The sequence below is a fragment of the Arachis hypogaea genome, chromosome 1, assembly GCF_003086295.3.
Source record: "Arachis hypogaea cultivar Tifrunner chromosome 1, arahy.Tifrunner.gnm2.J5K5, whole genome shotgun sequence".
Classification (NCBI taxonomy): Eukaryota; Viridiplantae; Streptophyta; class Magnoliopsida; order Fabales; family Fabaceae; genus Arachis; species Arachis hypogaea.
Window position 1 is genome coordinate 1,464,712 of NC_092036.1, and position 24,924 is coordinate 1,489,635.

Here is a 24,924-nt window from a genome sequence, read left to right on the forward strand (position 1 = left end):
GGTGAACTCCAAAATCAACTTAAATTTTTGGGATGAGTGATTTTATGACATAAGATGTTTATTATCCCTAGTATCTGGATGATTATTCTGGATAGTATGGGTGATGTTCATTTTATTCATGGACCAAAGATTTAGTCCATTGTACACATTGTACACTTAGGCCATTGACTTCCTAGCACTACCCTATCTACAATTAGTAAAAATTTACACACTAGTCTATTTCGTATGAAACCCACCCTGTTTCTATTCCCTCATATAACCTTTCAATATATATATATATATATATATATATATATATATATATATATGGTGAAAACTCAGGTGAAGTTGATTTCACGTGAAGTTGATACCTCAAAGCCGTTAGATGAAAATTTAGTCTAATCATCTAACGGCTCTCAAGTATCAACTTCACGTGAAGTTGACTGCACCTGAGTTTCCACTTTTATATATATATATATATATATATATATATATATATATATATATATATATATATATATATATATATATATATAGGACATGAGCGGATTGATTAGTCATAAGTACATATTGTACTATTATTTTTATTTGACAATATTTGTTATTTTGTGTCATGACAACCGACGTTAAATCATAATAATTATTAGGAACCGCCGGTATATGCTAAAATTAGTTAGTGTAGTCTATTCTTCTCTAAATTTTAAATAATTTGGACAATATCATATTTGATATTAGTGTACTTTTTCGATAAAATGTAATACTAAATATCTTATATTACACGTATAAACTAATTAATCACTCCGGAAAAGAGGTTTAAGAGAGGTAAATGATAATAAGTATTGCATGTATTTGGTCACCTTGGCTGTTTCCTTTTGTTGATGTAGCTATTAAAGATGCAATGGCTATCACCTTTTTTTTTTCCTTGCATTTTGGCTTAATATTCAGCATGTAATTTAATCATCAATGAGAGTGAGACATTTCTAGAATGAAGGACACAGATCAGAATTGAAAATACTGGTCCGTCAATTGGGAACGAATGCCTCGTCATCATGTGTGACGTTGATCGTTATGTAATTGCAAATGAAAAGACGATAGAAAAAATTGGAAAATTAAATAATATGTCGGAAAAGTTTATTTATATATACTACTAAAATGTCACATTCATTGTTCATTCTCTCTTTTATTTATTTATTTACTTATTTCTTATCACCTTTTTTATACTCTTTCTGTCGTTATTTTTTAAAAAGGAATTCGGATTTTTTTTTTCTTTTAAAGGACTTATCACATTTTATAAATGTACGAAACACATTAAATTATCTACCCATTCTAATGGTCTTTGGATTTGGTAACCGTCTCTGTCAATATATTTACAAATTTGACTACTGCATACCTAATTTATCTTAATTCTCAAAGTCTCCCCTCTTTTTGTTATAGCGATTTTTATCCACATAAATAATTTTAGATAAAAATTGACACCTACAGTTGTCTACATGTAAAGGTAATAATTAAAAATTATTAGATGATAATTTAGTTAAATATATTAAATTATTTAACGATTTTTTGCTATTAACTTCACAATAGATACACGAGTTTTTACTGTAATTAAATGTCAAATCATCTAATATTTTCCGTTATTAATTTCACATGAAGATAGATACATGTAAATTTTCGCCTTAATTTGACTCCCTCTCTCTCATATTTCTTTCCTCCTCGCATACCCTTCTTCATGGTGAAACCTCTCTTATTTGGGTTGGCTCATAAGGTAACTAGGACAAAAAATATTATTTCAAGGTATAATTGAAATTTGGTAAGAAATGGTTTAGGGTTTATGGCATAAAGAGGACTAAAGTTTGTGGTTTCGCAAAATGTATAATTTATGCAATTTTTGAGATAAGAAAGGAAATGCTATACATATACTTATGAGTATTATATGTTACATATTGTTATAAGGAGAACAAATATAATCATTTTAGCTCAATATTTAGTTAGTAATAATTTGCTAATATTAATTAGAGTTTATACATATAAGTTAACACAATTTATACTTATATTTATTAAAATTTATACATATAATCAATAAAATTTATTTATTAAAAATAATTTAATATTTATACTGACTAAATACTGACCAAAATTACTAAAAATTAGTGCTAAATTTGTTGTATATGATATATTAGAATCCGGTGTAAATAAACCAAATAGTTAATTAGGTACGTACTTTCAAATAGCCTCTTGTACAAATCAAGTAATGTGATTGTAAAAGGATAATGTGTTTATGACAACTAAAAATGGATTAAGAAAAAATAGTTGTAAATGATTTTTTTTTTAAATAGAGTATTATGTAAGTTAAATATTTATAAAGGTGAGCTATATTTCACGTAATTATTTTTTTATTTTTTTATTTTTTGTTAGGTGGATTGGACAATTTCCAATTCTAGATACAAGTAATATACTCACATACTCCTCGTATACTTATTAATTTTTTTCTCTTTGGTTGATGTTAGTAGGAGTTGAACCCGAAATCTTTAAAATGAGAAGGAAGCAGAATGCCGTGTAACTTAAGGCTCATTGGGCGCGCAATTATTTTAAAAAGCACTAACGATAACCCTGTCTTAGAAAATGACTACGAAATCTGAAGTTATGATCAGCGTGGGCCTGTATTTGGTGTTTTCAGATAATTTTGAACTGCAAGTTATGGACTTGTGGCCATGAGACATGTCAGGTTCAAATCGCTATCGTGACTGCCAATTGCTGACCTCTTTTCAATGAAAAGCATACAGGTATGAGACATCATCATCAAACCACCCCCTTTTTAGACTCATTTCATTCGGCGGCTTAACCAACTCAAATAACAAGCCTAAACTGTAATTTTATTATTTTAACTCTCTAACGTTTACCAAACATTTTACTTTTATTCTTTAAATTTCATTCTTAAGGTTGAAAAATTCCAATTGTACACCTAAAAGTTTCCAATCTTATCATTGTTAGAAGTAAAATTAAAACTTTTCACTTATATTAAGAGTTGATTTGACTGTCCCTCCATTTCATAGTTCCATTTCCGATCCTTCATCTTCTACACTCTTATTCTTCCTTGAGAATAGATCATTTTTTTCCTCCCAATTGTTATTATAAAATATAATCTCTCATTATATATTTCTTAAATAGGACCAAAAGAAAATATATTAAAAAAATATTAAATGTTAAAATATCACACTTGACAAAACTATTGAAAAGAAAAAAAAATTGAGGATCCATGCACCCCTTCCTCACCTTTTTATTTCTCCTCCCTCTCTCCTTATCACTGTTACCTCTCCCTCCTCCTCCACCTCCTATCACCGCTGCCTCTCTTCTTTCTCTCTTGTCGCTGCCTCTCCTCCCTCCCTCTTTCCCTCTCACTGAGTCAATAGATATGTTCATAAAAAAAAAAACCAAGGCAGTTTTTCTAATATAAATGTTGCGGATTCAAACCGTTTTTATAGTAGAGAAAGGGCTAAATTTGTGTTCTGGTCTTTATATAATCATTTTTAAATTATATTATTTTTGGATTAAATTTGTCATCTATTTAGAGCTTTTGAAAGTGATTGATTTTAGTAGAGATTAAAAAATCAATGTTGTGTTGGTGTAGAATATTAAGTCCCGCATATCTAAAATTAAAAGTCTAATAATCATTATAAATGTGAAACAACCCTTACTTCTTGAGCTAACTTTTGAGATAAATTAACCAACTTGAGTTGGTCGAGTGATCAACTCATTCGTCCGCTTAAACAAGTGTCGGGAGTTCGAACCCGCCTTGTGCATGCAGCAACTCATTGACCACCGACAGACCTTTAAATGGAGCTTAAATCCGCGACAGATTAGTCCATAACCTGGGTTGGGAGATACCATTTGGGTAAACCAAAAAAGAAAAAAAAACTTTTGAGATAAATTAGACCCACTTAATTTCTTATATGGTATTAGAGCATCCAGTGATAATCTTTATAAGTATGAGGCAACTTTTATCTCTTGAACTAGCTAAGTGAGGCCCACTTAATTTTTTATAGAGAAAGAGCAATAGTCTAAGAGCAAATTTGACATTTGATTTGCATGTGTTTTTTTATTGTAGTGTCTCACATCAAAACAAGTTAAAAAGTATATGTACTCTTATGTTCATATCTTTTATATCTATATCACTACGTCTCAAAATACACACTAACCAAGTAACCAAACACAACTGACAGTCCTACATAGTTCTGTGTAAGTATGGATTTCTCTTATCACCTGTTATATGGGCCTTATAATGACTGGAAAGCTTAGGCAATGCACAACATGGTGGGGCCGCTGTGACTTGGTTAGTAAGTTAAAAGTTTTGTACACTTAATATTACTCTAACCAAATGTTTATATACAAAACAGTGCTTCAAATTTAAAAGTGTGTTCTGCAAAATGATTGATCACCAAGATTCGGTTTTGATAACTAGATTCCCAATAACTAGAAATCATGTATCCTGGACCAATTAGATTCTAGTATACTCTAAACTAGTAACAAGAAGCCTTGCCTTTGTAACATTGGCGCGTGGTTCACAAAATGTTCCCTTTCTTGGCGCAAACATAATGCGTCAACATGTCACTATCAAGCTCTATGGTTCCTCTTAGCCTCTAAGAGTGAAGAAAGTTCAGCGGACTTGCTTTGGATTTCTTTCAACTCCGCCTCCAAGACTTCTACCTATTTTACGTCAGCAAAACGACACAATCAAATATAAATATGCAATAACTATTTGAACCATAATAATCAAACTTTGTTATCTAGCTTTTACCGTCTCGATCAACTCTATCTCCTTCATCTTGTACTCCTCAAACCTGTAGATAGAGAGTTTATTGAGGACTCGATTCAACGATGGAAACTTAAAATAACAAACTGCACACACACACACATATGTGTGATGGAGTCTATGGTGTCTATGGTTATAGTGTCTATGATGCCTATACAAGTGTTGTTTAAATTAATGTCACTTTTTCTACATTTTGATCATGCTTTTTCTTTAATTTTTTAAATTAAAAAGCATTTAAATAGTAAAAAAAATGTTGCTTTAATTTCAGTAACACTTTTTAAGACACCAAAGCCACCATAGCATGCACTATATATATAACAGAATTCATTTATTTTACGTATTTCGTTAAATTGCGGATAAAAATATCTTCTGTCTCTTGTCTTTCTATTTCTGTCTCAGAACCCAAGTGTAACTTCAGGGTGGCCATTATAATCAACCAAATTGTTAGATCAAAATCACTATCATGTTAGGCTTGCATGCTGAACTTCATAAAGTAAAAAATTACTATCTAATGCAATACTACCAGAGAAAGTTGTTGTTCTAATTTTTTACATTTGAATAATCAAGTAAAAGTGTACAACTAGACAATAGCTATAGCAGGGATTAAAATGGAAAAAAAAATATTGGTTTGTATCCATAAACAATTTGAAATGATATTTACCTCATGAAAAGCTCTATGTTCTCTTCACAGATTTTATCAATAGAAATGGATCCCGCAGTTACGACAGACGTTGATATCTTATCAGACGTACCCTGTTAAAAGAAACAATACATGATCTTGATCCATAAAAACTCACATGCTTATGCACGGAAAAAAAACATAACCTGCTCAGAAGATTCATACAACACAATATTTTTGTTGGTTTGGTTGAAACCAAGTCAACATTTTACATGGGCATTCCTAAGCCTAGAAAAGGGTGACGGTTTCTTTTTTTTCAAGTAGTATGCAACCACTATCAACCAATTCAAATAAGGCTTGGTTCTGGGGACTTATGAAATTTGTTGTCTTCTATTATCTTGAGAAATTATTATATATTCCCGTCATGACAAAATTATACTCATTCCATTTAGAACATGACATCTCAGCTACATCTCATGGTAGATGTACAACTCACTTCCTTTATCCAACCTTGGATTTTATGTTTAAATTAAAAGGCAAAAGATCCAACTATAAATCGTGGTTGCAATGCTAATTTGAATGAAATGAACACAATCTCACATAACAATCCAAGAACATTTAATAATTCTCCTTCTCATAACTTTGTACCCAGTTACAAGATCTACAAAGAAAACACAAGCATAGAAACAACTATGGACATGCTCCAACTTTCTAACAGATTTTTTTGGTTAAGATTCACACCAATCAAATTATTATTTCTTCCGAGTTAGGTTCATATAGAAGCCAATACTGCATGTTACCCTATATCAGATAAAAGACTGACACACTGCTTTTGCAAACTACATCAGCTACTTACATGTTGCCCCTGATTCAATGGCCGCATGCCGTTTGCTGGAAGATTCACAATTGAGTAATCTGAACTTGGATTTTCTCCATGGCCAACTGCAAAATTAATTTCCTCTTCATCATCAAGCAATTCAATCTGAGGATAAGTTGACCGTCGAGCAGACTTTTGAATTTGGCGTTCCTTTTGCGCACTTTGTGACTTGAAATTTAGTGGCTGATATCCAACCAAGTGACAGCAAGCTTTCCTGTCTAGTCCGAAACGAATTTCACCAAATGAATATCAACATCATAATATGAGAGGAGTACATCATTTAAATAAAAAAAATTTCGATCTTAATATATGGATATTCTAGAAAAGACTTATCAAAAACCTCTTACGAACATTTACAATATCATCTATTAACAGCATACTAGTCTAGATTTTTTGGAGACCTAATTGTCTTGCATACAAAATTCTTAGGAACTTATTTGTCCAACGTTCACATTAAAAAATTTGACTGAAAGCAATTAAGAGACCAATCTGTCTGACAGGAGTAATTTTCGAAGTCTTCTAGAGAATAAAAACTTGTTGAAAACAGAAATGTTCAATCTAAAATTCGTTGAGGACCAATTTGGACGTTTACTCCTTTTTTCCGCCTTACATCACAAAATTCCTCAAGGAGTAGCTAAAACGAGTAGCTTCTTATAAAAATCAGTTTTCAGCATTTTTCAGGTTAATTAATTAATTAATTAATTAATAAAAGCAAAACCACTTCTTTGAAAATCAGAAACAAAAATGCACACTAAAAATGACCGAGTCAGGTTCAATGTTTCCTCTTCCCTTCCTTAGCTACATATGTACTATAAGTTTAATTATTGTTATATAAAATTAAAATAAAATATTTATTATACAGTCACAAACCAGTAATCCATTGTCATTTGTTTCAGCCTGGCTTCCATCCTTATGAAAAGCAATGATCTCTCAAAATCCTGCTTGTCGTGTGCTGGTTCCATAAAATTGGCTTCAAGAACCCCTACATATTACAATATGTCAGTAAACTAGAAAACATGGAAATATTGAAGTAAATGCAGACACAGAGGGCTCAACAGTTTTAAGAACAGGAAAATACCAACAACACCCATCCCTTTTGATGAACCATCTGGTACTACTTTCCAGAAGGGCTGCATGCTCACAAAAAGGTTAGTCACGAGACCATCAGAATTATAAATAAATAGCAAACAAATTGCTACTTAAGTCATACTTATGATAACAAACAATGTAAAGTTCTGACGTTCTGTCATTTGTCTTCACCAAAATTTAAAAATCAAGTATCAGTTGAAAGACTTAAAAAGTTAAGGTAAAAATCGAGTTTGTAGTTGAATTCATTTGTAGCTTTCAAGTTGAACATTCAACATTTCATTTCTTTGATTATGAAAGACGATACTTTCCAAAGGTCAAAAGAAAAGAAATGAAGAGTTTTCCCAAATGAGAGAAGATATAAAATCGAGTTGAAAACATAACCAGAAAAATACCTTAATTAGGCGATTTTTGTGGTACACATTAAATCCAGACACGTTAAGATTAGGAGCTTCCTTGACAAATCCAATGGTCGTATTCACAGTAACCTTAAAGAATATGAAAGAGATTAGTTTCAAATTGCAATGGGAAAGAAAAGGAGGAAAGAGAATCAAGAAACCCTTAAATTTTAGAAACAAAAAGTAAGAAACAAACCACACCAAGTGCGAGTGGAGGTCACATATTCATAAAGAATATAATATACGTCCATCACAATCAAGGCTCATCTAGATTATTTTCTCCAAATAGATCCTTTCTTAAAAGATATTTACTTTAACAAAGCAAACTTTATAGTACATTTGGATATAATTTATAAATTTTCTCAATATCCTGGATATATTTATTCAACATATTTAAGACTAGGTAGTGGCACATGCTTTCTGCAATAAAAAAGTCCAAATAGGAAATCAACAAAAAGAAAAAATGAGAATGATGAGTTGCGGAGCCAGAGAAAAGCTTTGAGAAGAGCATGGGTTTACATAACATAAAATAAGATGGAGTACATGGAATGTCAGTTTGGTACTTAGAAGTGAATCAAGAATAATACACCATAAGTCATGAGATTTGAGTATCTATCTTATTTCCAATGTCTTAAACGACCCAGATATTACTTTAGAGAAAAACAAAGTACCACCATAGGTTAAGGGAATAAGGGTATATTTGCAATGTTTTTGGGACTACACATTGGGCAGGAATTACAACATTAGATAGAGTTGAGGTAGTACAAATTATTTAGAAAACAGTGGATCTTGCCTTAGATGTTATGAACAGGTTTGAAGAACACTTTTAGAGACCCACTTCAATAGAGTAGATCAGCTGGAAGGTAGTCCTACAACTATAGGTTAAGGTAAATCTAACAAAACTAGAGGGCATTATGGCAAATTACTTAAAGAAATTTAAATAAAATGGTCTAAAGATAGATATGATTCATGACAGATGTTGTGATACTAATTTATAATAAGATAATGTTAAAATATCTTCATTTATGGCTTCTCAAAGAAATCTTTCAGTTCTTTTCTAGTAATTTTACTTTTAAAATTTACCTAGCATGTCAATACAGATTAAAAGTACATTTCTTATTTAAACAAATATTTGTACTAAAATAATGGCACCCAAATAAACAAATAGTACATAATAATACATAGGACTAGAACACCGGTAAGTATAATGAACACAGGATTTATAAAGGGTATTTTTAATCTAATGGTTGGAAATCAAAATCCCAAGTATTCAGCATTCAATACACTATATATTTGCTTTGGAAATCCTTTAAACACAATATTATTGGGAGGACTCCTGTAATGAGCCACTTATTCTGGATTTATATGAAATGAATGCTTCAATTTATCAATGAACAAATTTATGAAAACATGATGAATATCAACAAGTTATGTCATGCAGGCTCTCAGTTTATATTTTATCAACAAAATGATATTTCATGAAGTGTATCAATTTTCAAGGTAGTGCTACATGAAATTCCTTTTTATGAAATTCAAAATCTGAACTCTCATATCATGGGCCTCACCTCCTTTGCTGCTGCGGCTAGCTTGGGCTTGTACCTAACAATTTCAGAATGCTTTAACTCATCTGCAATGTTAAACTGATTCACAGGTTTTCCCCTTAATATGATTTTGAAGTTGGAAAATTTTCTCAGGTACAACATTGAAACATACACCTGAAACATTTAAAGGGTAAATCAGAATATACATATATACACACCCCCCCCCCCTGCAGCAGATAATTAAAATTGTTGAAAAGATTCGGCATATAACATTTACCCTTAATGAAAAACGGAGGCGGTAAGAAACATGCGACTGAAGTTCAACAACTTTTTTCTTCAATTTTTTCACTGTTCCACCCTGATTAGCCTCATCTCTCAGCATGATATCCTGAACAAAGTTAAAGCAGATCGTGACTGCTGTCATGTTGATGAATGATATCAAAGTAATTAAATATCTAAAGAAACTCCTAGCATGCAGAAGTTCAGATGCACAGACTACCACTGCACTCACTGGTCACTGCGACATGAATGCATTGACAACAACATTAAGTTCAGAAGTTATATATTTCCTAGGACTGGGTATGATATTGAAACTCAAATAACCCCAATAATACAAGCTGCAGTTATTTCAAGGAAAAAAGAAAAAGAAAAGGACCCCCCCCCTTCTTTTATTTCACTCTTTCTATTACAGCTCCATCAATTTCTTAGTCAGAATTACCACAAATTGGAAAACTTCATTGATTTTTTCACTTTTGTTAAATATTATTCTTATAAAAATGAGGCCTTGTCCTCCTGAACCTTTGATATTCATCCTTTGTCAATTGCGAGAAAACTGTTTTATCAAAAATTCAATAAATAAATTCGTTGGCAGCCTCCCTTCTCTTTTTCTCAATTTCTCTAAAGTAAAGATACATTTCAAGACATGCTAACAAAGATATATTTGTATATTTTTCTGCTAACACTAACAGTAAAGAGTTAGATTAAGTCCCCCACTCCCCCCTCCCCCTCCAAAAGAAAGGGAAAAAAGAACAAATTTAATATATCAAAAAGATGCACAACATACCTCAGCATCGTCATCAAAACTCAGTTCATATATCCCTTCATCATTCAACCACAAATTATATATTATGATTTTGGTTCCATGAGATCCTATATCATCAAACTGAGAAGTAATATAAATAAACTTATCAGTAAAAGGAGGCACAAAACTTGACAACTTTATCAAATGTAGAACAAAGTGTATAAATATGACTGACAAATTAAACTTAATGCACAAATCATCTGCTGCTAGAAGCGCAAGTGTTTTAGTGAGAAACTGAGAAGTCGTATCAGCATCATAGAAAAACTAAAACGTTATTAGACCCAACCACAGTAAGCAACTAACTGGTTTTTCTCTTCCTTTTCAATATACACACACAAACGAAAAAATAAATAATTTAAATTTAAAAAAGAAAACAGCGGCAAACTAACTTTTTCTAAGTGTCCAAAAAATATCATCGCACACAGAATCAAGATGAAATTCCTTGGCTAGCATACAGAATCAAGTGAAGGACGTTTTGGAAAGGTTGCGTATGGCCTGTATTAAGAAGGTAAAATCTTGTGGCAACAAGCAAACAAAGCTACAACTGTTGTATATGGTTGGACTATGAGTCAGTTTGGATTGGCTTTCGAAAAAATACTTATTTTTTTCATTTTTTTTAAAAATATATTTTTTTAATAGATAAAAGCTATTTCACATTTTTGGATAGGCTTTTAAAAAAAAATTTCAAGTATTAAAAACGCCTTTTGCTTCTGTTTTTTTCTAAAGCAAGGTATTGTTAACTTTTAGAAAAAGCAAATAATTTGCCTTTTTTAAAAGATGTATCCAAAGAGGTTTAAAATTGAACAAAAGTACTTCAATTTGAAAAAAAAAATACTTTTTTTCTCCAAAAAAGCCAATCCAAACCAACACATAACTAGTATCTTTAAGCCAGTCTCTTTGGCACAAAAGTTTATTTGCAACAAGATCCTGGCTTGGCTCTCACTGGAGTGCATATTTTTTGCACAAACTGCTCCATATTACATGTTTCTCAGGCATTGTCCCTTTCCAAGATCAGCTACTAAAGTATTACCAAAAAAGAAAACAAAAATAAAAGATAACTTATCCAGAAAAACCAGAGTCTTCATTCGATAAAGCTTCAACAAATATACACTTATACAGTAGAATGATACAAACCTGAAGCATGAGCTCCTCCTTTGATGTGAAGGGAGACCAATCAAGAATTGTTTGCAAGTTAGCTGACCAATCATCATGTGAGCTATAAATAATTGGCTCAGCCCAGTTGCCAGATATATCAAAATCTATCTAAAAGGAGGAAAAAAACGAAACAAACCATAAAAATATAAAATAAAAAAATGAAAATTTTCAGTACTTAATATTTGAACATTTGAAAAGAAAGTATCACCATTGGAACAATCACATCATCTTGCCCAGTTATCCGCAAAAAGGTATAAGATAGAAGACCCACACTTTGTGTGGCCCGGCTGAAAGACAAAATATAGGAAATGCAAAACAATAAACTCTTATCAACAACTATTAGGTCCAAACCAAAGAACATTAAGATCTCGTTACACCAGCATAATAAAACTAACACGAGTTTTGCAGAGAACTGAAATAGTTCATGAACATAATTCGTACCCTATAAATCTATATGTGTGCACACTGCACCTGCACCCAATTATCAGTAACTATGAACCCGAGAAAATTCTACTACTAGATGACATCTTATTGCAATAAAATGGAAAAACAAGAAACAAATAAGTTTAATGAGATGAGAATGAAACATTGTAGTGCAGCAGAGACACTACAAGGAACTGAGGAAGATAAAAGAAAATGTACAGTATAATAACGACTCTTATGAAACAAGAAGAGTATAACACCCATTAAGAAGATGACAAAAAAAGTTGGTTTGTTAAGGAAAGGAGACAATAAACAAAGTTTACAACATTAAAATTAAGTGTCTATAAGACAAAATATACTTCACAGAACTGGTAGGGAGAGAGTTCTTCTCTTCAGTCCTCACAATACTTGTTTTTCAAGTTCCTAGCTTGTTGCAAACAATTTAAACACCAAGCCTAAATCATTATGTCTCAATTTGAGGTGGTACAGTTCAAAGATGACTGAGGCTGTTTATTTACAGTGACAACAGATATCTTTTCAGTGATAAACAAATGTATGAACTAAAATTTCTTACCCACCAGTTTCCTGAGACCTAACTACACTGGTGTTCATGCTTTTTGTTTGTATGTGTGCTTTCTCCCTTATGTTTGTGATGCTTGTGTCAATTTTATTTTCTCAAAATATCATTTTGTTTTATTGTTCTTGACATGGTATAGACTGACAATGTTTCATAGGACTACATGCTAAACAAGAGAATAAGCTGAATGTCATGGAGATAAAGATGCTAAGATAGATGAGTAGGCACAAGATTAGATAGGACTAAAAATGAGTGAATTTGAGAAAGGAAGGTACCCTGAATGTTTTGCACGACTAAAAACAATAACATCGGCACCCAGTCTCATAGTACTAGTCTTGAATCCATTGCCATCTACAACAACACAAGATGTAACTTATTTTATAAAGAACTAAGGTTTCAACATAAGATACTTCCATAATGTAAAACAATGAGTAAATACTAAGGCCAAAAAAAATAAAAATAAAAAAGATAAGAAACTTAATAGCACAACTATATTGTGTTATAGAATCACTATATATATCATTCATTTTTCCTTTGCCTTCCTGAAACAAAGGAAAGCTCATTCCATGACACCAAGATGTCTAAGCCTGCATATTGGACTAAAGAAATTAGAGAAGTCGGAAGGAACAAAATAACCATGTAAGGATATAGCTATTTAACATCGTCAGTTAGATCAACAGCAACATGCATCATTATAATTATAAGCTAGAAACATATATCAAGAACATGCATCCTTATAAGCTAGAATCATATACAAAAGAAAATATTAAGGTAATCAAGACTTTACAAGGTATATCCGGAACATATATACAAAAAAGGGAAGATCATTACATTGTCCTATTGTTGTTTTTGACTTCTTTGAGGAATATCCCAAGCTCATGCATTTCCGTATTGCTTCAGGATCCATTCCACCACCATCATCTGCAAAGGAAACATGAGCTCTGTTTTTTTTTTTTTCGGCATAGCCAACTAAAAGGACTACAACAGTAAAAATTACGCTTGTTTAAATAGCTTACCTATAAAAGATAATGCTGGCGAATTATCCTTCATGATATCAATCTTATCAATCTTTACAAAGGTTGCACCATTTTGAATCTAGAAGTACAAAGGAAATTCAGAAACTATTCATGTCATTTCTACAAAAGCAACAGTGTCAAAATAGCTTATTCAGAAGCTCCAACAAAATGGCAACTAAAAACATTTTCTCTACTTAAAGTAAGCAACAACAATAAACTATGTGTTATGAAACTGGTAATAGAGGTGCAGAAGCAATGAAATACACAGTATAATAAGAATTAAAGGAAATTATGCAACTGTTAAAATTATGTCATAAAACTTAAACCATACCTCATCAACGGCATTATCCACCAGTTCAGCAATTGCTGCCAACAAAGAAAAGCACACATGAATAGAAGTGTAATTTATGATAAACAAGAAGTCTACAATTAACTATCAAACGCATAACACAAAGAAGTCTTCACTTCATGCTGAAAAAGAAAGGGATAAAAAATTAAAAGATTCCAAAACATTCTTCTTGCTATCCAAAGGCAACTTGACATATCATTTTCTTTTCGCTTTTCCTCTCATTAGAGGGTAAGTCTTGGCACGATGATAAGGTTCAAATTCTATAAATAAGTCTTTGGATGACAGCTCAACATTTTCATTTTGGAAAAATCCAGTCTTAGAAACAATCTGGGGAAACAATCTAAAACGTGACATCATGGCATTCAGAAAGAAGGTTTTCAAGATACTGCTATTACATTGTTCACATTTCATAAAGTCTAAAGAGCATAAGTTGCTATGCAGCTTAACCTGACTCAAGCAACCAAATTCTCAAGTGGTTACAACCAGAACTGCTTCTAGCAAACATATTTTCACATATTTGCCTAAATTTTATAAAATAACTAATAATAATAACAATAATAATAATTTTTCAGCCATTTTGAAAAAGCTAAGCATTGTAGCTATTGATTCAAATAAGTTCAGCTTTTTCTCAACAATATAAAAAATCAAATTGTAAAAATGTTTTTCAAATAATCAGAACTAAACGGATTTATTTTTCCACTCTTTTATACAACACTACATTTTAAATTTTGCTCGAGAAAAACTAGCTTGAGGCTATGGATGGCCCCAAGGACATCTGTTAAAGAATTAAAAAGTGGTAAGTTATCATAGAAAAAATAAATTATGAAACTAACAACTTATTTATTTTACTTAGCATTAGTGCCCTAACACTAATCCTGAAATAAAAATTGGAGAAACTATCACAAGTAAAGTGTTTTATGCGTCTTGGTGTATCATATAAGATAATGGAGAAATTGAAGAGGATGTTAAACATAAGGTTCAAGCATGTCAGTCAAAATGACTGAGTGCATCTGGTTTTTATACTTGAGAGAAAAGTACCTTCAAAACTTAAGTAAATTTTATGGCACTGTCATTAAACCAGCTATTTTATACATAACAGAGTATTGGACGATAAAGGGGGAAGATGACATAAGTTAACTGTGGCAGAGACAAGGATGCTAAGATGGATGAGCGGCCAATTGTCGAAAAGATGGTAGAATCTTGTCTGATTTGGACATATGGGGAAAATATCGACATAGCATAAGTTAATTAGGGTGGTGGATGAGATGGAAGGTAGACTAGCGAAATGTGTAAACAATATAGACATGATCATGATAGTACTCAATGACATCATTTGATCCGTGTAATTGACTATACTTAGTGGATAAGGCTTTATTATTGTTATTGTAGTGCCCTAACACAAATGTTAGCAAACCCTAGTAATAAAAAACGAGAAAGTGTATGCATAAGATGAAAACAAGTGATTCAAAGAAAGCACACCCCCAAAAGCCCACTTATGCGAAGTTGCGTTGGAATGCAGAAACTTGGGATGAACTCGAGCATGCTCCAGGTGACCTGCAATTAGGGCAAAATCAGTGACAGACCTAATGTGAACTTAAAACAAAGACCAAAATACATAAATAAATAAAAGAAGAAGAAGAACAAGAAGAATATACAAAATGAATAGTAACAAGCAAAAGAAAACAATTCAAAAGAAAAAAAAAATTAGAAAGGAGTGTAAACTGCAGTTTTGGAACGTTAAAATGGTGGTTTGAATAAAATGAGAGGGAAATTAAGATGCTTAAGGGTTGTGTGTTTGTGCCTTCAAAGGGTGCTGGCTTCGAAGAGGGACCAACGACGTAGTCCCCGGCCTTCCAGAAGCTTCGAAAACGAATGGTTTCTCCTTCGTAGGCTGACAGCGCTGAATTTGACGCGCCAGTTTTCTGCCGCTGAAGCTGGGCTTGTGCGGTCGACGCCGGTGAAGACTTCCTGGCTGAACCGCCATTGGATGGGGGGCGTGCGGCCGAGGCCACAGCATCTTCGTAGTCGCTTGCGACTTCGACGACGGGGAGGTCGATTTTATCTGAGTTGCGAGTGAGAGACATGGCCGTGGAAATTGGAAGTGTGTGAACTACTCAACTCCGAAATGAGGACCCTGACTCCCTCGAGAATTTTGGACACACAATTGGGAACGAATCCTCCTCAAATTTTTTTTTACAATTGAGAGAGTAAATGGGATCTTTCACCTTTAATAAGGATTTATTTGGATGAGCTTTTAAAAAATATCTTTTTATAAAAAAGTAAAAATAATTTTATGTTTGAATATTTTATATAAAGATTTTTTTATTTATTAATTATGTTTGGGTATAACAATATAAAAGTATTTTTTTGTTTATTTATTACATAAAAAATATTTTTTTTTAAATATCTTTTAGAAAAGATATAAATTACAGTTTCTCAAAAAAAAATATTTTTTTTATTTAGTACTTTTATTTTTACTACTAGAAATTTGCCAAATACGTTAAAAAATAAAAAAAATTATTAAAAAAATCTTTTTTTAACAAAATAATGACACTCAAACAAACACTTATAAGTAGAATAAAAATAAATATAAAAAATAATAAAAAATTAAAAATCATACTTTACGCTCTCAATTTTTTTAACAATTAAAATAATCAAATAATCTATTTCCAAAAATTAAACAGTTAGCTAAACTCAATGACTAGAGGAAACTGAGTAAGTTAGGCCAGGCCTCGCTTTAAAAGGGTTAGGTGTATAACAAAGTTTATTAGATCTATAATCCAATTAGTTCCTACTCCCTACTCCTACTTCTTAATTTAAATATGGAAGCGGGCTATTCTAGGAGGTTTAAGGTGTCTGTAGTGTTAGATTAAAGAAATTGGACGATTCAAATTTAGAAAAAATAATTGAATTTGTTTGATTTAAGGTACACAAATCAAATCGTTTGATTTGTGTTCTCCCAACCACATGTTTCACATGCGTTGGTCTCTGATACGATGATACCTTTATACGAACATGACCCCCTTTTCTAAAGTCTTCCTCTCTCTTTTTGAAGTCTTTTTTTTTTCAACATCAGTCACTATTTTTTCTCTTTTTTTTCCGCTATAACTCTTTTTTAAACCTTCAAAAAAAATAATTATAATGTTAAGGAAGTAAAAATGTAAAAATGTTAATTATACTGAATTTTATATTATTATTGTGATAAAAGTGGATGACCATGGATAACCACGCAAGACTTAGGTGGATTTCATTCTCAAGACTAAATGAATCCATTTATAAGACAAATGGAAATAAATGAAAGTTAAAAGAGGTATCATTTTTCATGTATAAATAGCAAGCATCCTCGTATACTTTTACACACAGCAATAACAAATATTCCTACTTTTCTCTTCTTTCATATATTATTATAAAGTCTGTTTCTATTTCTCTCTCTCTCTTTACAGTGAAAAGCAAGTAATAAGAAATCTATTCTCTCTTTATGTTACAATCAAATACTGTTCTCCTTATATTTCTACTACAATTCTTTCTCTTCTTTTATTTTATAAGTATTTTAAATTCTATTTTCTATTACTCTTTACATATAATATTAATAGCAATATTAATCATCTTTATTATATTGAGATAGTAACAATAAATAAATGTAATTCTCTCTCTCTTTATTTTTAATACTTCTTTCTATCTTTGTATATATATATATACAATACAACATATAATATTATTATATATATATAAATTATTATTGAGCTAATTATTTTAATACTAGAGTCTTCTATTTATATATCTTTATTTTACATATCTTTTATTTATTTTACAACACGTTATCAGCACGAGACTCAGATCAAATTTTAGGAATACTCAGGTAATATTTTCATTATGTCGAAGCTATCTCATCTTGAATTCAATGCTCTTGATATATCTGGAAACAATTATTTATCATGGATATTAGATGCTGAAATCCATCTTAATTCAATGGATCTTGAAGATACCATTAAGGCTGAAAATAATGCATCCCAGAAGGATAAAGCTAAAGCCATGATTTTTCTTCGTCGTCATCTTGACGAAGGATTGAAAAATGAATATCTTACATTAAAAGATCCTGCAGATATTTGGAAAGACCTTGAAGAAAGGTATAATTATCAGAAAACGGTGATACTTCCTCAGGCCCGATATGAATGGACGCATTTGCGTTTACAAGATTTTAAATCTATAAATGAATATAATTCTGCAATGTTTCGAATCACCTCACGAATGAAATTGTGTGGGAAAAAAATAACTGATCATGATATGTTGGAGAAAACTTTCTCAACCTTCCATGCCTCGAATGTGCTCCTGCAGCAGCAGTATCGAGAGAAAGGGTTTAAAAAATATTCTGAGTTAATTTCTTACCTTCTTATTGCCGAACGCAACAATGAGTTGTTATTGAAAAATCATGAAGCGCGCCCAGCTGGCGCCGCCCCATTTCCTGAAGTAAATGCGGCAAATCATTACCCTAGAAGAGGTAAATGGCAAGCTTTTAATAACAAGAAAAATTATGGAAGGAAAAAGAATTATGTTCAAAAGAGAGGATCTCACCAGAAGTGGGATAAAGAAAGGAATATCGGGCAGAATAAATCAACCGAGGAGAAGTGTTTCCGCTGTGGTGGAAAGGGCCATTGGTCACGTACCTGTCGTACCCCAAGGCACCTAGTCGATCTTTACCAGGCATCTTTGAAAAAGAACGACAAAGAAAAGGAAATAAATTTTGTTTCAAATGATGCTGAGAACTCCACCACTCATTATGATGTATCTGATTTCTTTGAGGATCTTGAAGGAAATATTGGTCATTTGATCAATGATGGAATAGTTTAATATGTGGGATTGTGAAGTATCTATGTAAATAAATAATGTAAAGAACTTATTGTTAAGTTTTATTTTCTATGTATTTAAGTTTCAAATGTGATGTACATAAATAATGAAATATTAATGTTTATGAATTTTGAAATCATTAAATGTGTTATGTTTTAAAATAAAATTTTAGTATATGACATTATTTTATGTACAGTGTTTCTTAGAAAAATAATTCTGATCAAGTATTCAATTTAACTGAGCATACTACTCATTTTATTATTATTTGTTTTTGAAGAAAATGGCAAGGATATGTAATGAAGATGTATGCCTTGCGGATAGTGCAAGTTCGCACACTATTCTCAAAAGTGATATATATTTTACCCATCTTGTGCCAAAAGAGGAATATGTTAATACTATTATTGGCTCAGGTAATGTGATTGAAGGCTCCGGAAGAGCTATAATTTTGTTTCCTAGAGGAACAAAATTTATAATAAATAATGCACTATTATCTACCAAGTCTCTGAGGAACTTGTTGAGTTTCAAAGATATTCGCCGAAATGGATATCATGTTGAGACAATAAATGAGGAAGATCATGAGTATTTATGTATCACAACTCATGATTCAAATAAGAAAGTTATATTAGAAAAATTACCCTCACTTTCATCTGGGTTGTATTATACCAAGATTAGTGCAATTGAATCACATGCCACTGTAAACCAGAAGTTTACTAGCCCAAATGAATTCATAACTTGGCACGACCGACTGGATCATCCGGGAACAACCATGATGAGGAGAATTATTGAAAACTCTCATGGACATTCACTAAAGAACCAGAAGATTCTTAAAATTAGTGAATTTTGTTATGCTGCATGTTCTCAGGGAAAGTTAATTTTAAAGCCATCACCAGTAAAGATTGGATTTGAGTCCCCTGAATTCCTAGAATGGATTCAAGGTGATATATGTGGACCTATTCATCCACCATGTGGAACTTTTAGATATTTTATGGTCCTGATAGACGCATCTTCGAGATGGTCACACGTGTGCTTATTATCTTCTCGCAACCTGGCGTTTGTGAGATTACTGGCTCAAATTATTTGATTAAAAGCACAATTTCCAGAAAATCCAATTAAAGCAATTCGTCTTGATAATGCTGGTGAATTTACTTCCCAAGCTTTTGATGCTTATTGTATGGCTAATGGAATAAGTGTTGAACATCCAGTAGCTTATGTTCACACACAAAATGGGTTAGCAGAATCACTTATTAAACGCCTCCAATTAATTGCTAGACCCTTACTTATGAGAACAAATCTTCCAACCTCAGTTTGGGGGCATGCTGTTTTACATGCCGCAGCACTTATTCGTTTGAGGCCAACGAGTTATCATCAGTTCTCTCCTATGTAATTAGCTTTTGGCCAGCAGCCAAATGTTTCCCATTTAAGAATATTTGGGTGTGTGACATATGTTCCCATTACACCACCTAATCGTACCAAAATGGGACCCCAAAGAAAATTGAGAATATATGTTGGATATGATTCTCCCTCTATAGTGAGGTATCTTGAGATACAAACTGGAGATGTATTTAAAGCCCGGTTTGCGGATTGTCATTTTGATGAATCAAAATTTCCAACATTAGGGGGAGAGAATAAGCTTCCTGAAAAGAAACTTAACTGGAATGCATCATCGTTGATGCATTTAGATCCTCGATCAGGGCAATGTGAACTGGAAGTTCAAAAGATTATACATTTGCAAAGAGTAGCAAATGAATTGCCTGATGCATTTTCCGATACAAAGAGGATTACCAAATCTTATATACCAGCGGAAAATGCCCCCATTCGAATTGATGTCCCAGTAGGACAAGTAGCCACTGAAGCAAATTCACGCCAGAAGCGTGGCAGGCCTGTCGGTTCCAAAGACAAAAATCCTCGAAAGAGAAAAGAGGTAAATAATATTCCTGTTGAAAAAGACATAGTAGAGACACCTGCAGTTGTCCAAAATTCTGATATAATATTAACGCCAGAAGACGTTCAGGTACCTGAAAATTGTGAAAATGACGAGATCTCGATAAATTATGTCTTTACAGGAGAGAAATGGGACCGAAATAAGACAATTGTCAATGAAATATTTGCATATAATGTGGCATTGAATATCATGCATGAAAATAAGGATCTTGAGCCAAGATCAGTTGAAGAATGTCGACAAAGAAATGATTGGCCAAAATGGGAAGCAGCCATGAAGGCAGAATTAGACTCACTTGCAAAACGTGAAGTCTTTGGACCTGTAGTCCGTACACCTGCAGATGTAAAACCTGTTGGATACAAATGGGTATTTGTGAGAAAACAAAATGAGAAAAATGAAGTCGTGCGCTACAAAGCCCGACTTGTGGCACAAGGTTTTTCACAAAGACCCGGTATAGATTATGAAGAAACGTATTCCCCTGTAGTGGATGCGATAACTTTGCGTTATTTGGTCAGTTTATCTGCATATCATAAACTGCATATGCATTTAATGGATGTGGTAACAGCCTATTTATACGGCTCATTAGATCGGGATATCTATATGAAAGTCCCTGAAGAATTAAAGATATCTAAACCATCCAATGAATATTCGCAAGGGTTATACTCAGTCAAATTGCAAAGATCTTTATATGGTCTAAAGCAATCTGGACGAATGTGGTATAATCGTCTTACTGAGTATCTGGCCAAAAACAGATTCAAGAATGATGATATCTGCCCCTGTGTTTTCATAAAGAAAACTGCATCTGGATTCATTATTATTGCTGTGTACGTTGATGATTTAAATATCATTGGGACTCCTGAAGAGATTCCAACAATTATAAAAACTCTAAAAGAATAGTTTGAGATGAAAGATCTTGGAAAGACTAAGTTTTGTCTCGGCCTGCAGATTGAGCATATAAAAAGTGGGATCTTTATTCATCAAGCAACATACACAGAGAAGATCTTGAAGAGATTTTATATAGATAAGTCACATCCATTAAGTACTCCAATGATCGTAAGATCTTTGGATATGAAAAATGATCAATTCCGTCCTAAAGAAGAAAATGAAGATATCCTTGGTCCTGAAGTACCATATCTTAGTGCCATTGGAGCGCTAATGTATCTTGCTAATAATACACGACCTGATATATCATTTGCTGTGAATTTACTAGCAAGGTATAGTTCCTCACCAACCAGAAGACATTGGAGTGGAGTCAAACAAATCTTTCGATATCTTCATGGAACGGTTGATATGAGATTGTTTTATCCCTATGGATCTAAGTCACAATTAGTTGGCTATGCAGATGCCGGATATTTGTCTGATCCACATAAAGGAAGATCTCAAACAGGATACCTGTTCACATATGGTGGTACAGCTATATCATGGAGGTCCACGAAACAGACGATAGCAGCAACCTCCTCTAATCATGCTGAAATACTGGCGATTCAAGAAGCTAGTCGCGAGTGTTTTTGGCTGAGGAGTCTGATTCAATATATTCTGTCATCATGTGGACTGATTGATCATAAGATAGCTCCAACTGTCCTGTTTGAAGATAATACAGCATGCATTGCTCAACTTAAAGGCGGATACATCAAAGGCGACAGAACAAAGCATATTTCTCCCAAATTCTTTTTCACTCATGATCTTCAAAATCAGGGGACAATTGATGTCCAACAGATCCGCTCAAGTGACAATCTGGCTGATTTATTCACAAAGTCACTCCCAAAATCCTCCTTTGAAAGATTGGTACATGAGATTGGGATGCGCCGATTTCGAGACATTAAATGATATCGACAAAAGGGGGAGACTGTACTCTTTTTTCCTTGGTCAGGTTTTTTTTTCCATTGGGTTTTTCTTGACAAGATTTTTAATGAGGCAGTCCCTATCACTAAAGGATATTGTACTCTTTTTCCTTCACTAAGGTTTTTTCCCACTGGGTTTTTTTTAGTAAGGTTTTAACGAGGTAATAATCCTAAATGGTCATCCAAGGGGGAGTGTTGTGATAAAAGTGGATGACCATGGATAACCACGCAAGGCTTAGGTGGATTTCATTCTCAAGACTAAATGAATCCATTTAGAAGACAAATGGAAATAAATAAAAGTTGAAAGTGGTATCATTTTTCATGTATAAATAGCAAGTATCCTCGTATGCTTTTACACACAGCAATAACAAATATTCCTACTTTTCTCTTCTTTCATATATTATTATAAAGTCTGTTTCTATTTCTCTCTCTCTCTCTTTACAGTGAAAAGCAAGTAATAAGAAATCTATTCTCTCTTTATGTTACAATCAAATACTCTTCTCCTTATATTTCTACTACAATTCTTTCTCTTCTTTTATTTTATAAGTATTTTAAATTCTATTTTCTATTACTCTTTACATATAATATTAATAGCAATATTAATCATCTTTATTATATTGAGATAGTAACAATAAATAAATGCAATTCTCTCTCTTTATTTTTAATACTTCTTTCTATCTTTGTATATATATATATACAATACAACATATAATATTATTATATATATATAAATTATTATTGAGCTAATTATTTTAATACTAGAGTCTTCTATTTATATATCTTTATTTTACATATCTTTTATTTATTTTACAACAATTATCAATTATTTCTGCTATTTTGATTATGTAAGTTTGTTTTTTAAATTTTTTTATGTAATAGAAATATTATAAATAATGTTAAAAATTAATATTGTTAATGATAATTAGTGTAATAATTAGACATATATATTCAAATTTAGTTAGTAAACATTTTAATGAATAATAATGTTTGGACTAACTAATGTAGTATATTAATAAAAAAATATATGTTTAGAATTTGTTGTAATAATTATAAAAATTATAATTAATTATTAAAAAATTAGAAAACAGTTTACTAAAATATTTAATATGAATAATAATATCATGATTTTTTAAAATTAAAAACACATTTGAAATAATTTTTAATTTAATTAATTAAATTTAGAGGTTAAATTATTATTATTGTGGAGTTTAATAAAATGAATTTAGTAAAATAAATTTATTTTTTAGTATTTTTAATAATTAATAATTATTGTTAGATATTTAATTAATATGTTTTGTGTAGTTAAATTTTTTATTTTTTTAATAATGATAGTTAAATAATTGATAGGTTAGTCGTATTATGCATACATGCTAGTTACTAAATTAGTTAACTAATAGTAAGTTTAGTATTAGTTTAATAAATTAGTTACTATTATTAGAAAATTATTAATTTTTAGTAGTAAATTAGTAATTATTAATTATTTGACTAATATTTTGTTATATTTTTATAGAGTTTACGGAATTGGCATGTAATTACCTACTGCTTCTGAATCGGTACAATCTAATTGTGGAAGAGCATTTATGGTTTATCAGTTTTTATCACGTTTCTTAGATTGGAATAGTTCAATGTCAAAAAGCAATGGTAAATACTCTAATCGAGAAGTGGCACCCAGACACACGGACATTTTACCTTCTAATTGGTGAGTGTGCTGTGACACTGAAAGATGTGGCTGTTATTCTTGGTCTTTCGACAAACGATTTTCTAGTGACAAAAGTGACTATTAGTAGTCACGAAACCTTAGAGGCTGAGTATTTGCATCAATTCGGGGTTGCACCGAGAAAGTCAGACTGTATAGAAAGCTTCCTAAAATTGACGTGGTTTCGGGATTTAAAAGATCGTTTACAATTGATTGATGAAAACAGCATTCAGAGGTACATGAAGTGCCACATTATGTTGTTATTTGGTATGATCTTGTTTGCACACAAGTTTGGGGCAGATGTGCAATGGAAGTTTCTACCTTTGCTTCGTGATTTTGGCAGTATCGGATAGTATAGTTGGGGATCGGCATGCTTAGCACACCTGTACATAACGTTATGTTGGGTATCTTGTTTTGACTGCAAGAAAATCAATGGTCCACTAACACTTTTACTAGTTTGGACTTGGATCCGTCTATCATTTCTTGCGCCGATTTCTAGGAAACCCTGTAGTTTTATGCCTGCAAACAGGTAAAATTATTGACTAACATGGTATTTTCATATTTAGAATGAAATTGTGTTAATGAAATAAAATCATGTTAGGTGGCGTAACTGGAAACGTGCAGATCGACGCTATAGATTTCTTAGTCATGCTCACTTTAGGAAGTCATTGGATAATCTTCAAGAAGGTTAGGTA

General features: G+C 32.0%; 1 protein-coding gene across 1 annotated transcript; it reads right to left on the reverse strand.

Annotated features, from left to right (window-relative positions):
* Positions 1–4,311: 4,311 nt before the first annotated feature.
* LOC112789499 (protein MICRORCHIDIA 2) lies at positions 4,312–16,113 on the reverse strand. The gene is made up of 18 exons (XM_025831431.2): positions 15,710–16,113; positions 15,388–15,462; positions 13,891–13,925; positions 13,560–13,638; positions 13,375–13,464; positions 12,819–12,894; positions 11,752–11,830; positions 11,523–11,651; positions 10,371–10,469; positions 9,585–9,695; positions 9,332–9,481; positions 7,764–7,856; positions 7,361–7,412; positions 7,153–7,264; positions 6,262–6,496; positions 5,448–5,539; positions 4,772–4,814; positions 4,312–4,680 (listed from the first exon to the last, which is right to left on the reverse strand). Exons 1-18 carry the CDS (start codon positions 15,990–15,992, stop codon positions 4,588–4,590), a joined length of 1,926 nt encoding a protein of 641 aa, XP_025687216.1. The 5' UTR covers positions 15,993–16,113; the 3' UTR covers positions 4,312–4,587.
* Between the last annotated feature and the right edge of the window lie 8,811 nt (positions 16,114–24,924).

What these genes read in the sequence shown, in the direction of transcription:
- LOC112789499 (XM_025831431.2), bottom strand. Translation starts at nt 15,992, where the DNA reads ATGTCTCTCACTCGCAACTCAGATAAAATCGACCTCCCCGTCGTCGAA. An exon ending in GCCTCCGTTTTTCATTAAGG is followed by an intron (nt 9,482 to 9,584) that starts GTAAATGTTATA and finishes TAAATGTTTCAG; the next exon opens with GTGTATGTTTCAATGTTGTA. An exon ending in AACATAGAGCTTTTCATGAG is followed by an intron (nt 4,815 to 5,447) that starts GTAAATATCATT and finishes CTCTATCTACAG; the next exon opens with GTTTGAGGAGTACAAGATGA.